At 44.3% G+C, this 13,908-nt stretch overlaps 1 protein-coding gene across 2 annotated transcripts in view; it reads right to left on the reverse strand.

Annotated features, from left to right (window-relative positions):
* The window catches only part of LOC120028342 (vasodilator-stimulated phosphoprotein-like), a 33,414-nt gene extending 19,506 nt beyond the window's left edge, over positions 1–13,908 (reverse strand). For both annotated transcript variants that reach the window (XM_038973559.1, XM_038973558.1), the window contains exon 1: positions 13,327–13,908. In XM_038973559.1, coding sequence (XP_038829487.1) covers positions 13,327–13,331 — 5 coding nt within the window. In that variant the 5' untranslated portion in view covers positions 13,332–13,908. The remainder of the gene's footprint in view (positions 1–13,326) is intronic.

Here is a 13,908-nt window from a genome sequence, read left to right on the forward strand (position 1 = left end):
TAATGGATGGCATCCCTAAGTCTAAATATTGCTGTTACATTGTACAACCTTCAAAGTTATGTCAAAATTATGTACAATTCTGGCAAATTAATTACGGTCTTTGTTAGGAATAAATGGTCTTCACACAGTTCGCAACGAGTCAGGCGGCCCAAACTGCTGCATATACCCTGACTGCTTGCACGGAAGGCAAGAGATGTGACACAATTTACCTAGTTAAAAGAAATTCATGTTAGCAGGCAATATTAACTAAATATGCAGGTGTAAAAATATATACTTGTGTATTGATTTTAAAGAAAGGCATTGATATTTATGGTTAGGTACACATTGGTGCAACGACAGTGCTTTTTTCGCAAATGCGCTTGTTAAATCGTCACACGTTTGGCGAAGTAGGCTGTGATTCGATGAGAAATTAACAGGCACTGCATCGATTATATGCAACGCAGGACACGCTAGATAAACTAGTAATATCATCAACCATGTGTAGTTAACTAGTGATTATGTTAAGATTCATTGTTTTTTATAAGATAAGTTTAATGCTAGCTAGCAACTTACCTTGGCTTCTTGCTGCACTCGCGTAATAGGTAGTCAGCCTGCCATGCAGGCTCCTCGTGGAGTGCAATGTAGTCTGCCACAATGGTGTCCAAAAATGCCGATTACCGATTGTTATGAAAACCTGAAATCGGCCCTAATTAAATCGGCCATTCCGATTAATCGGTCGACCTCTAGTTGCAACCGAGGCCAGATGGTTTTTACACAATACGCGTTTCAGCACTCTGCGGTCCCGTTCTGTGAGCTTGTGTGGACTACCATTTCTCGGCTGAGCCGTTGTTGCTCCTAGATGTTTCCATTTCACAATAACAGCACATACAGTTGACCTAGCAGGGCAAAAACTGACAAACTGACTTGTTGGAATGGTGGCATCCTATGACAAGTACAATGTTGAACGTCACTGAGCTCATCAGTAAGGCCATTCTACTGCCAATGTTTGTCTATGGAGATTGCATGGCTGTGTACCTGATTTTATACACCTGTCAGCAACGGTGTGGCTGAAATAGCTGAATCAACTAATTTGAAGGGGTGTCCACATACACATCTATACAAAAGTATGTTAAGTGCTTGCCATGTCCTGCCATTGTGCCTTGTGGTCATTCATGCCAGACAAACTGTCCAGTATAGCACATCACATCAACAGATCAATACAAAAATCGGTATTGCGCTCTAATTTGGTCACAGATACAGTCATATACAAATCAATAACGGTGCTCTACTCCAAAAGCTTTTTATTTTTCAGTTTATTCAGATCTCAGGAGGACTTCACACCTATTGGAAATGTGAACAAATAATATTTCACTCATAGGTCCTCTTCCCTCTCAGCCCACTTTAAATGCTTTCAAAAACATCTCCTTTGAAGTGAGAGCTAAAACAATGAAAAGTAAAGCAACGCTAACTCGCCCTCTCAGCCTTGATAAAAATATAGACCACAGTTCCATGTCGTGGATGATGATGCAGATACCGATATCACACATTCTTAAAAGCAGAGTAGAAATAACCTGGTCCTGTCTCTCTAGGATACAGCGCACAACCTGGGACTCTCTCTAGCACCACCAGGTGAGTACACACACACAAACGACAGGGGCATTGGTGACCAACCGTGTGACCTCTTATCCAGTTTATGTACAAAAACATCAAAACAATTGCATTAGTTTTGGCTCAAAAATGTAAGTTAAAGTTGAAGTTACCAGTGTCATCTGACAGTATTGTCCTCAATGAATTTACCCTCCAGTCAATTACAGGGCTGTCAGTGACATCACAGACTCAGTGATACCTCTGGCCCAAGTGACACTGACACACTGACACACACTGACACACAGACAGTAACTTCACTGAATAACAAGTAGTGTTAATCTCTCAAATACAAAAACACAGAGCATCCTCTTCAGCGTACAGCCTAAGTAATTTAATGCTGTCCAAATAAACAGTTGTGAAGACACTGTCGTTGTGAAGATGGATCGCATACCTCAGCCCCTTGAAGTACAGGTATTTGTAAGAGGCTAACCATATGGAGCGATTGGCTGACTACTGAAGCCCCAGACTAAAGATTGAGAAGGACCAGGGCCCCTGTGGTAATCCTTGGCCTACTGCTGGTAACTTTCCTAACTCTATCCTTCTCTCCGTCTCCCTCCCTTCCGCGTGCCTACTCCCTCACACAGGTCCTAGCATGCTGCGACACAGACTTTAGGCTACTGCCTTTAGTCTCTCCCCTGTCAGCCACATACGCTGGCTATATTTTTTTCCTGTCTCTCTCTCTCTCAGAAGGTGTCGGACTCTCATTCTCTGTCTCTTATGTTCGGCCTCAAACTCTTATGCACCAACTCTCTCACTTTCTCTTTCTCAGTCAAGTTCAAACCACTCAGCATTCTTTGCGTCAGCATTCTTTGTGTGCTGACTCATCGGTGCCGGAGTTTCTCTGGAATAGGTCTCTCCAACGTTGCGGAAACGTTCCCTGGCTGTCTGGGCCAGGCCTCTGACCACTTGAAAGAGGCCGAGGAGCAAAAGCAGCATTCCAGCTCCTGAAGCGCTGTGGGGGGGTTGTGACTGGCACTCACTATGCCCTTATTTGGACCATCGAATCATCACTCTCCTCTCTGCGTTCGCTTAATTCCTTTTACATGTCGAAGCGTATCCTCCCTGAGAAGCTAAGGAGGCAGAGGAGGAGGCAAACCCCCTTGGAGAAGATCCCCCTCATTAGGGGTTGAGAGATGAAGAGAAACTCCCCACCCTCTCCCTATCTGTTGTCCAGACATGTAACCATGTCCACATCTCCAGAGAATATGCTATGGGTATGAAACTGTGCCCACCGTGCACAAAAGAGGGAGCGAGGAAGGATAGAATCTATATTGAGTTGATAACTCACTTTTATGGAGGTCTGTGAGTGCTGCATGCCTCTGGCTTGACACTTAGCATTAGCTATATATTTCACTGAACAAAAATATAACATTTAAAGTGTTGGTTTCATGACCTGAAATAAAAGATCCCTGAAATGTTCCATACGCACAAAAAGCTTCTCAAATATTGTGGAAGTCCCTGTCAGTGAGAATTTCTCCTTTGCCAAGATAATCCATCTACCTGACAGGTGTGGTATATCAATAAGCTGATTAAACAGCATGATAATTACACAGGTGCACCTTGTGCTGGGGACAATAAAAGGCCACTCTAAAATGCGACAGATGTCTCAAGTTGAGGGAGCGTGCCATTGGCATGCTGACTGCAGGAATGTCCACCAGAGCTGTTGCCAGAGATTTTAATGTTAATTTCTCTACCATAAGCCGACTCCAACATCATTTTAGAGAATTTGGCAGTACGTTCAACCGGCCTCACAATCGCAGACCACATCACATGTACCCACTCCAGCCCAAGACCTCCACATACGGCTTCGTCACCTGATGGATCGTCTGAGACCAGCCACCCGGACAGCTGAAGAATCGGAGGAGTATTTCTGTCTGTAATAAAGCCCTTTTGTGGGTAAAAAAATAATAATTCAGATTGGCTGGGCTTGGCTCCCCAGTGGGTGGGCCTGGTAGCCTAGTGGTTAGAGCGTTGGACTAGTAACCGAAAGGTTGCAAGATCGACTCCCCGAGCTGACAAGGTAAAAATTAGTGGTTCTGCCCCTGAACAAGGCAGTTAACCCACTGTTCCAAGGCCGTCATTGAAAATAACAATTTGTTCTTAACTGACTTGCCTAGTTAAATAAAGATACAATTAAAATTTAAAAAGTGGGTAGGACTACGCCCACCCAAGGCTTTGCCCATTCATGTGAAATACATAGATTAGGGCCTAATAAATGTTTTTCAATTGACTGATTTCCTTTTATAAACTGTAACTCAGTGAAATTGTTGCATTCATATTTTTGTTCAGTATAGATGCTGAGTAGTAGTAGTGGAAAATCCTTTATCACTATCCTCAAAACGGGTCAATGCTGGTCAAGACACAGGAAGTCTCATTTTCATCTTAAGTACACAATCAAATCATGTATCTATCAAATGTTGCTGTCCTACTATTTGATGGTATGCACGGTGTCTTCAAAACGGTTCAACTTGCCTCGTGGTCACTAAAGTTCATGCATGAACATGTTATTACTTGAAAATGAAGCAATGGAACGAGGATCAGTAAGTCTACCTTTTGAATGAGGTGGTCATTTTTACAGTTACAGCCCATTGTGGACATTCAATAGAGACGATACATGAATTCACTACCCATTGAAAAGGTATCCAAATTACTAAAACCTAGAATTATTCAACATAGATATTATCAGACAGAGAGACCCAACTGGGAGATCTGAAGAGGCAACCAGTCCCGCGATAGCAGAAAAGCTGATCGTTTCGGTAAACAAGATTAGTCGCTTCGCTAACCATTCACAAAAATGTCACCCATGCAGGAAATAGTTTTTGATGCCCAATCTATTTAACCCACAGTGGCATCGCTTGAGCCTCGATATAAATCTTCCAACCAAAATATAGCTTTTATCCAGTCAATGCACTCTCAGCATCCTCATGTATGGCTGTAGGGGAAAGTCAGTAGACATGACAGAGAGAGTGCGATGGCTGTCACTATAAAACCGTTCTCCACAGACGCCCATTATGCCACATTATGGAGTGGCACTCTCCTGAACCTACTCTGTGTGTGTGTGCGTGTGTGTGTGTGTGCCCATTAGCAATCTGATTCAGAACAACAGTGAATCACTAGACATTAATATTTGCCTAAGGAGGAAGAGAGACTTATGAATGGAGAGACAAAGAGAAGAGGAGGAAGGAGAAATGGCAGCCTTTGCTGACCATGCATTAAATCATTACACCATGGCTACTGCAACAAGACCCAGCCTGTCTCAGCCATGGCCAGCAACCACTTTTAGAGTATCCAACATAGAGATCCTATTAAATGACTATTCTAGGTCCTAATTCTATGGTATCCAATGCCTAGTGGTTAGTCGCTCACCTACAGCTCCACAGTGACGGTGCAATTTGTACCCTGTGTAGCTATGCTGATGCCCTGGGCTTGTTGGGACAAAGCCAACCAAGGCCTGGAGCTGCCCAGGGAACCAGAAGGAGAATATGATGACGGTTGTTCCAGAGACAACAGTGGCTCTGTAAAAGCACATTTTCCTCCTGACCTATAGCATCTATATGGATCAGCTGCAGCACTACATTTCTCCCTGATGGGATATAAAAGGAGAAACTGGGAGCATTGGGAATGAGGGATATGGGTGTGTGGAAGGATACTAGCTAGGGTGGAAGGAAGGAACTTAAATGGTAAATATGGGAGTGTCAGGCTGAATCCCAATCACCCCTTACCCTCGACCCTCCATTTGCTCATTCACGCGCGCCTCTACTATATGCACAAGTGTCCCAAACCTGAGGGAGTAGCGGCTAATTAGACCCTCTGATAGCCACTAGGACCGAGCAAGCAAGGCTGCAGGCTCCAGAGCTAAGTGCTATCCCAACACACTGCGATATGTTTGGCGTTTGCGCAATTTCATAGAATTGAGAGGTGTACCTAATTATATGACGCGTGCGTTTGATTCACCGTCAGTGTACCATGCTATAGGAGGGTGTAGAGGATTCTCTTGTCAGTGGCAATGAACAAAGCCCTATTGTTGCTTCCGGTTTACCATGCCCTACCCACCATTCTACAGACGCCTAGACTGTATACGTTTGAGTAACACCTCTGAACAAAGAGGGGGGGATATTGTAATCTAGATGCTTAGTAATAGAAGAAAACCCACAACAACCAACAAGGAAACTGGATTTGGCCCTATTGAGACAATAGAAGGTTTTGTACATTGTGCACTGCTTCTAATCCCAAGGCAGGCCCCCACATAAAGGCCTATTTATTTGCCCTAGAACAAGTAGCACCGATGGGGGTAAATTGTTATGGGGGAGTGGTGATCAGGTGTTGACATAAAAGGCCAGTAGCGTTAAATGGGAGAGCTTGTGATAATGCATGGCACAGATTGCTCGGCCACAGCGACATTCAGGGTTAATGTATAAATGATGCGCAAAGTATTTTTTGGTGAATACTACCACACGGTCTCTTATTGTGGTGAGGGAGAATCCCATTGATTTTTGTACAGGGAACCCACCTGAATGTACTTTCATGAACAAAGGAAATAGTTTACTTACGGAGACATAAAAATCACCATACCAACATACACCAAATGATTAGTGATGACAAATACACAACGACATTGTGCCATAAAATTCTTAACTACATGATTACAGCAATGAATGTTACTAATGACTGTGTCAAACAGAGACAAAGTTAGACAAACACCTAAACATCAGGCATAATAGCTCCTAACTCCTCAACCAGGAGTCACAGGGTCAAAAGATCACTGATGATGGTAGAGGGGGAGGGGAGGGTAGCAAGTGGAATACCCTCCCTGTGAGTCTACATTAGCCACCGGCTTCCAGTCTGGCCTCCATAGCCCTTCCAGTCTGGCCTCCATAGCTCATTTCAATACAGTCAGGCAGACAAAGAATGATGTGAGAGAAATAAAAGGAGACTGTGGGTGAGTCAGAATCGGTGTTCTTGCTTTTAAGTAGATCAATACTACATGTGCTCAGCATGGAGAGTGAAAGGGGAACATTTTAAAAACTGATGAGAGCAGCCTTCTATTACTCTAAACACACAAGGCGCCAGGTAGCCTAGCGGTTAAGAGAGTTGGGCCAGTAATCGAGCAAGACATTTAACCCAAATTGCTCCTGTAAGTCGCTCTGGATAAGAGTGTCTGCTAAATTACTAAAATATTGAAGAAAAAAATAAAAGGTATGTGCGCAGCGTGGAGAGAGTGAAAGGGGAAAATGTCAAACTGGCAAGAGCTGTTGCTTGTAGACATACAGTATATACACTGCTCAAAAAAATAAAGGGAACACTTAAACAACACAATGTAACTCCAAGTCAATCACACTTCTGTGAAATCAAACTGTCCACTTAGGAAGCAACACTGATTGACAATAAATTTCACATGCTGTTGTGCAAATGGAATAGACAAAAGGTGGAAATTATAGGCAATTAGCAAGACACCCCCAATAAAGGAGTGGTTCTGCAGGTGGTGACCACAGACCACTTCTCAGTTCCTATGCTTCCTGGCTGATGTTTTGGTCACTTTTGAATGCTGGCGGTGCTTTCACTCTAGTGGTAGCATGAGACAGAGTCTACAACCCACACAAGTGGCTCAGGTAGTGCAGCTCATCCAGGATGGCACATCAATGCGAGCTGTGGCAAGAAGGTTTGCTGTGTCTGTCAGCGTAGTGTCCAGAGCATGGAGGCGCTACCAGGAGACAGGCCAGTACATCAGGAGACGTGGAGGAGGCCGTAGGAGGGCAACAACCCAGCAGCAGCAGTACCGAGATGAGATCCTCAGACCCCTTGTGAGACCATATGCTGACACATGCACATTTGTGGCCTGCTGGAGGTCATTTTGCAGGGCTCTGGCAGTGCTCCTCCTTGCACAAAGGCGGAGGTAGCGGTCCTGCTGCTGGGTTGTTGCCCTCCTACGGCCTCCTCCACGTCTCCTGATGTACTGGCCTGTCTCCTGGTAGCGCCTCCATGCTCTGGACACTACGCTGACAGACACAGCAAACCTTCTTGCCACAGCTCGCATTGATGTGCCATCCTGGATGAGCTGCACTACCTGAGCCACTTGTGTGGGTTGTAGACTCCGTCTCATGCTACCACTAGAGTGAAAGCACCGCCAGCATTCAAAAGTGACCAAAACATCAGCCAGGAAGCATAGGAACTGAGAAGTGGTCACCACCTGCAGAATCACTCCTTTATTGGGGGTGTCTTGCTAATTGCCTATAATTTCCACCTTTTGTCTATTCCATTTGCACAACAGCATGTGAAATTTATTGTCAATCAGTGTTGCTTCCTAAGTGGACAGTTTGATTTCACAGAAGTGTGATTGACTTGGAGTTACATTGTGTTGTTTATGTGTTCCCTTTATTTTTTTGAGCAGTGTATTTTACCTTTATTTAACTAGGCAAGTCAGTTAAGAACAAATTATTACTTTCAATAACAGCCTAGTTGGTTAATTGACTGTTCAGGGGCAGAATGACAGATTTTTACCTTGTCAGCTCGGGGATTTGATCTTGCAACCTTTCGGTTACTAGTCCAACGCTCTAACCACTAAGCTACCTGCCAGCCCAGTGTACTATATCCTGTTGCCTAGTCACTTAAAGCCAACACCTGCTTTGGCCGCCTTTCCTTCCAGTTCTCTGCTGCCAATGACTGGAACGAATTGCAAAAATCACTGAAGCTGGAGTCATATCTCCCTCTCTAACTTTAAGCATCAGCTGTCAGAGCAGCTTACCAATCACTGTACCTGTACACAGCAAATCTGTAAATATCACACCCAACTACCTCATCCCCATATTGTTACTTATCCTCTTGCTCTTTTGCACCCCAGTATCTCTACTTGCACATCATCATCTGCACATCTATCACTCCGGTGTTAATGCTAAATTGTAATTATTTTGCCTCTATGGCCTATTTATTGCCTTACCTCCCTACTCTTCTACATTTGCACACACTGTACATAGATGTTTCTATTGTGTTAATGACTACGTTTGTTTGTGTGCAACTCTGTTGTTTTTGTCACTGCTTTGCTTTATCTTGGCCAGGTCCCAGTTGTACATGAGAACTTCTCAACTGGCATACCTGGTTTAATAAAGGTGAAATAAATAAAAATAAACCCCTGCCTATTGATATTGTAATGTAACTCCTTGTATATAGCCTCATTATTGTGTTTTCTATTCTTCTTTAACTCTGCGTCATTGGGAAAGAGCTTGTACCCTACATGACCAAAGGTATGTGGACACCTGCTCACTGAACATCTCATTCCAAAATAATGGGCATTAATATGGAGTTGGTCCCCCCTTTGCATGCAACAAGAGCCTCCACTCTATTGGGAAGGCTTTCCACTAGATGTTGGAACATTGCTGCGGGGACTTGCTTCCATTTAGCCACAAGAGCATTAGTGAGTGTCTCGCAGTCTGCGTTCCAATTCATCCCAAAGGAGTTCGATGGGGTTGAGGTCAGGGCTCTGTGCAGGCCAGTCAAGTTCTTCCACACAGATCTCGACAAACCATTTCTGTATGGACCTCGCTTTGTGCACAGGGACATTGTCATGCTGAAAGTTGGGAGCACAGAATCATCTAGAATGTCAGTGTATGCTGAGCGTTAAGGTGATTTCCCTTCACTGGAACTAAGGGGCCCAGCCCGAACCATGAAAAACAGCCCCATTATTCCTCCTCCGCCAAACTTTACAGTTGCCACTATGCATTGGGGCAGGTAGCGTTCTCCTGGCATCAGCTCAGCATTCAACACCAGAATGCCCTCGAAGCTCATCACTAAGCCAAGGACCCTTGGACTAAACACCTCCCTCTGCAACTGGATCCTGGACTTCCTGACGGGCCGCTCCCAGGTGGTAAGGGTAGGTAACAACACATCCGCCATGCTGATCCTCAACACAGGGGCCCCTCAGGGGTACGTGCTCAGTCTCCTCCTGAACTCCCTGTTCACTCATGACTGCAAGGCCAGGCACGACTCCAACACCATCACGTTTGCCAATGACACAACAGTGGTAGGCCTGATCACCGAATACAATGAGACAGCCTATAGGGTGGAGGTCAGAGACCTGGTCATGTGGTGCCAGGACAACAACCTCTCCCTCAACGTGATCAAGACAAAGGAGATGATTGTGGACTACAGGAAAAGGAGGACCGAGCACGCCCCCATCCTCATCGACGGGGCTGTAGTGGAACAGGTTGAGAGCTTCAAATTCCTTGGTGTCCACATCGCCAACAAAACTAACATGGTCAAAACACACTAAGACAGTCGTGAAGAGGGCACGACAAAGCCTTTTCCCCCTCAGGAGACTGAAAATATTTGGCATAGGTCCTCAGATCTTCAAAAGGTTCTACAGCTGCACCATCGAGAGCATCCGGACTGGTTGCATCACTGCCTGGGTATGGCAACTGCTCGGCCTCCGACCGCAAGGCACTACAGAGGGTAGTGAGTACGGCCCAGTACTACACTGGGGCCAAGCTTCCTGCCATCCAGGACCTATATACTCGGCGGTGTCAGAAGAAGGCCCAAAAAATTCATAGACTCCAGCCACCCTAGTCATAGACTGTTCTCTCTGCTACCGCACGGCAAGCGGTAAAGGTGCACCAATTCGAGGTCCAAAAGGCTTCTTAACAGCTTCTACCCCTAAGCCATAAGACTCCTCAACAGCTAATCAAAGGGCTACCCAGACCCCTCTTTTACACTGCTGCTACTCTCCGTTTATAATCTTTGCATAGTCACTAACTCTACCTACATGTACTTATTACCTCAATTACCTCAACTGACCCATGCCCCTGCAAATTAACTCTGTACCCCCTGTATATAGCCTCACTTGTTCATTTTACTGCTGCTGTTTAATTATTTGTTACTTTTATTTTCTATTAATCTTTTTTTTACTTAACACTTTTTTCTTAACGCATTGTTAGTTAAAGGCTTGTAAGTAAGCATTTCACTGTAAGATCTACCCCTGCTGTATTCGGTGCATGTGACATAAAATTTATTTGATCCGCAAAACCCAGATTTGCCCGTCGGACTGCCAGACGGTGAAGTGTGATACATCACTCCAGAGAACATGTTTCCACTGAGTCCAATGGTGGCGAGCTTTACACCACTCCAGCCGACATTTGGCATTGTGCATGGTGATCTGAGGCTTGTGAGCGGCTGCTCAGCCATGGAAACCTATTTTATGAAGCTCCCAACGAACAGTTCTTCCAGAGGCAGTTTGGAACTCGGTAGTGAATGTTGCAACAGAGGACAGACAATTTTTACACGTTATGCGCTTCAGCACTCTGCGGTCCCGTTCTGTGAGCTTGTGTAGACTACCACTTCTCGGTTGAGCCGTTGTTGCTCCTAGACGTTTCCATTTCACAATAACAGCACTTACAGTGACTTACATCTCTAGCAGGGCAGAAATTGACAAACTGACTTGTTGGAAAGGTAGCACCTTATGACGGTGCCACGTTGAACGTCACTGAGCTCTTCAATAAGGCCATTCGACTGCCAATGTTTGTCTCTGGAGATTGCATGGCGGTGTGCTCAATCTTATACACCTGTCAGCAACGGTTGTGGCTGATATAGCCAAATACACTAATTTGAAGAGGTGTCCATATACTTTTGTATATATATATATTTTTTTTATTTCACCTTTATTTAACCAGGTAGGCAAGTTGAGAACACGTTCTCATTTACAATTGCCTGTAAGTAACCGTGTTGGGCTTAACTCAAATGGAAGGCAGTCAATTCAGGAAGTGGTTTGATTTAAAAATTCTGACATGTTTTTTCTTTTGAAATAAAAAGTTTGTACTTTTCAGTTTACTGAGAAGTCATTGCAAACGAATTCCCTTTTTTTGATTGTTGAATTGTAATTTCTGTTTACTTCCAAAATTGACTGCCTTCAATTCAAATTGACTCCAATCATGGTAAGTAAGCATTTCACCGTAAGGTCTACCTACACCTGTTGTATTTGGCACATGTGACATAAAATTTGATTTGGTTTCAACACAGTGCATGGAATGACTTGTTAGATCAAATGTGGCATTTTCACAACCACCTTACACCTGAAGGGTGTCCTGTGTAGGCCTACTGTATGCTAGCCCAGCCCAGGGGGGAGTCAGTTAGTACCAGACACCTGGAGCGAGTCACAGCAGGCGTCACTTTGATAACAATGAATCCTCCAGCTGCCATTAATGAAGACTGATTTATTTCCTGTGTGTCAGTGTGCATACAGTCAGATAAAAACATGGAGGAAACTGGCCAGAAAGGCTCAGCTTATTATGTTTATAGGGAGAATGTATGCAAAGCCAGGGTGGACAGAGAACATGTAACAAACTGCCTTGGATGTATTGACTGAGGTTTCTATTTATTAGATTTGGGTCAGCTCAGGATCTAGGGCTAGACCTACCTATATTGGGAGAAACCATGGAACATTTAACCAGTTGGCTGCACTTCTGTGTCAACATTCAAATACGGTAGACTATGCTGGAGGACAATGAACTTGATGTGACCGACAACATTACATTCCTCACCCATTATGTAAGCAAGGTAAATGACATGACCTCTTTAGGTGGGGCCGGAGCCCATTAATTTAGGAGGCTTAGAGGTCAGTGTTGGTTTTAACAAAGTAAACCAAAGTGATCAGCAACAGGTTAAAAACAATACAAGGCCTTACTTGCCCAACTAGGTTTTACAAAAGCAGTGAGAGATTCAAGATTGGTTAAAGATAAAGAACTTGTTGCACAGGTTATGGAAACACTACAAATATACCTTGTGAATAGAGTCAGAGTATACAGATGTACATATGCCCAGGTCATTTGCGAGTGGCCATTGTGTTTGAATCAGAAGAAAAAAATTTACATTCCAGAAAAGCCTAACCAGTGTCTGCTTCAAAGCATGTAATTGCCAACTGCACAAGCTTCAACAGGATGTGGAATTTGTAGACTGGAGTGTTCCATGCTCGGCGCAATTTGGTTCCGTGTACAGCCCTGGTTGGCCAACTACTAGAGGGAAAAAAATAGAGACCTTGCATGGATACGTGGTGTTATACGGCAAGCCAGCTGACCAGACAGCTACATGCCTAGCTTACACAGAGTGCTCAACCACAGGGCACCATTGCAGATAGCAGCAGTCCCATTTCCCAAATAGGCCACAATAAATCTTGATTTCATGATAAACCTAAAATCACTACGGGACACATTGTCATTCAAGTAAAGTACAAGTTACCCGCTCTAATGCCCTCTGGGCCTAATGTACTGGAATTAGGCCACTAAACAATATGTTCAACTATGACAGAGCAACAGGCTACTACTGTATGACAAGGGGACAGAGTCATATACATTTTTGACTGACACCAGACAGACACAGCGCCCTAGCTTGCACTTCTCTGATTCTTCTCTCACTCAGCCCCGTTCCAAAATTCAACTGTGCTACAAAGTGAAACATTGTATTAGGTATTCTACATTGAAACAAGTTGGTCTAGTCTGGCGGTCACTTTAATAATGACATGTTTAGTCTATCTTGAGTCCAAACTAGACTACCGAAACAGTTCGAGATCTATCGGTGTTACATGATAAATCATGTGATAGGCTCCAAACAAAAACGTGCACCGTCCATGCTCGAGCACTACAAGCGCACAAAACTGTTGTATTGTAGTTCCAAAACAAAATAAACACAATGAACAGACCGATCAGATTTGACCCGCTTTACCTCATTGTTAGGCGAGAATAGAGATCCACTCCGATGCAGTTTTTTCGGCTTCAGATCTGAGCCCGGTTCAAAAGCAAAACAATTAAATAAAAGACGACGATATCGGCGAGATACACATGTATCTACCCGCAAAGGGGTAGCCTACGATCCACAAGCAGGATAAAGATAAGCACACCTCGACGATTTCCTGGTTTCGGAGAGAGGGGTTGAAAGGCTGGATACAGTAGCGGAGCGCGCTTGTCAACTCCAATCAGGATCCGAGACTCATCTCTCCTTTCTAAACAGGCTACCATAAACCGTGCCAGGACAAACTAAAGTCTCTTTCTTATTTTTGTCAAAGTGGGAAATCCTCTTGATCGGTAATGCTGTGAACCTTCTCTAGACCTTCGTCCTGGTCTGCGTAATTTCGTTGGTGTTTAAACCAGCTTTTAACTCGAAGTAGGTTTTCATTCCATGTTCACCGGCCCCTCCTCTCTGTAGTTAGAAAATAGGTCCTTGCTATCTGGGATCATTGGGACGTCCCTACCCCCCCCCATTGAAGTGGACATTTTAAAACGGTTAAGGTTTGGTTTTTGGGAGTGA

This window comes from Salvelinus namaycush, chromosome 34 (assembly GCF_016432855.1).
Source record: "Salvelinus namaycush isolate Seneca chromosome 34, SaNama_1.0, whole genome shotgun sequence".
NCBI lineage: Eukaryota > Metazoa > Chordata > Actinopteri > Salmoniformes > Salmonidae > Salvelinus > Salvelinus namaycush.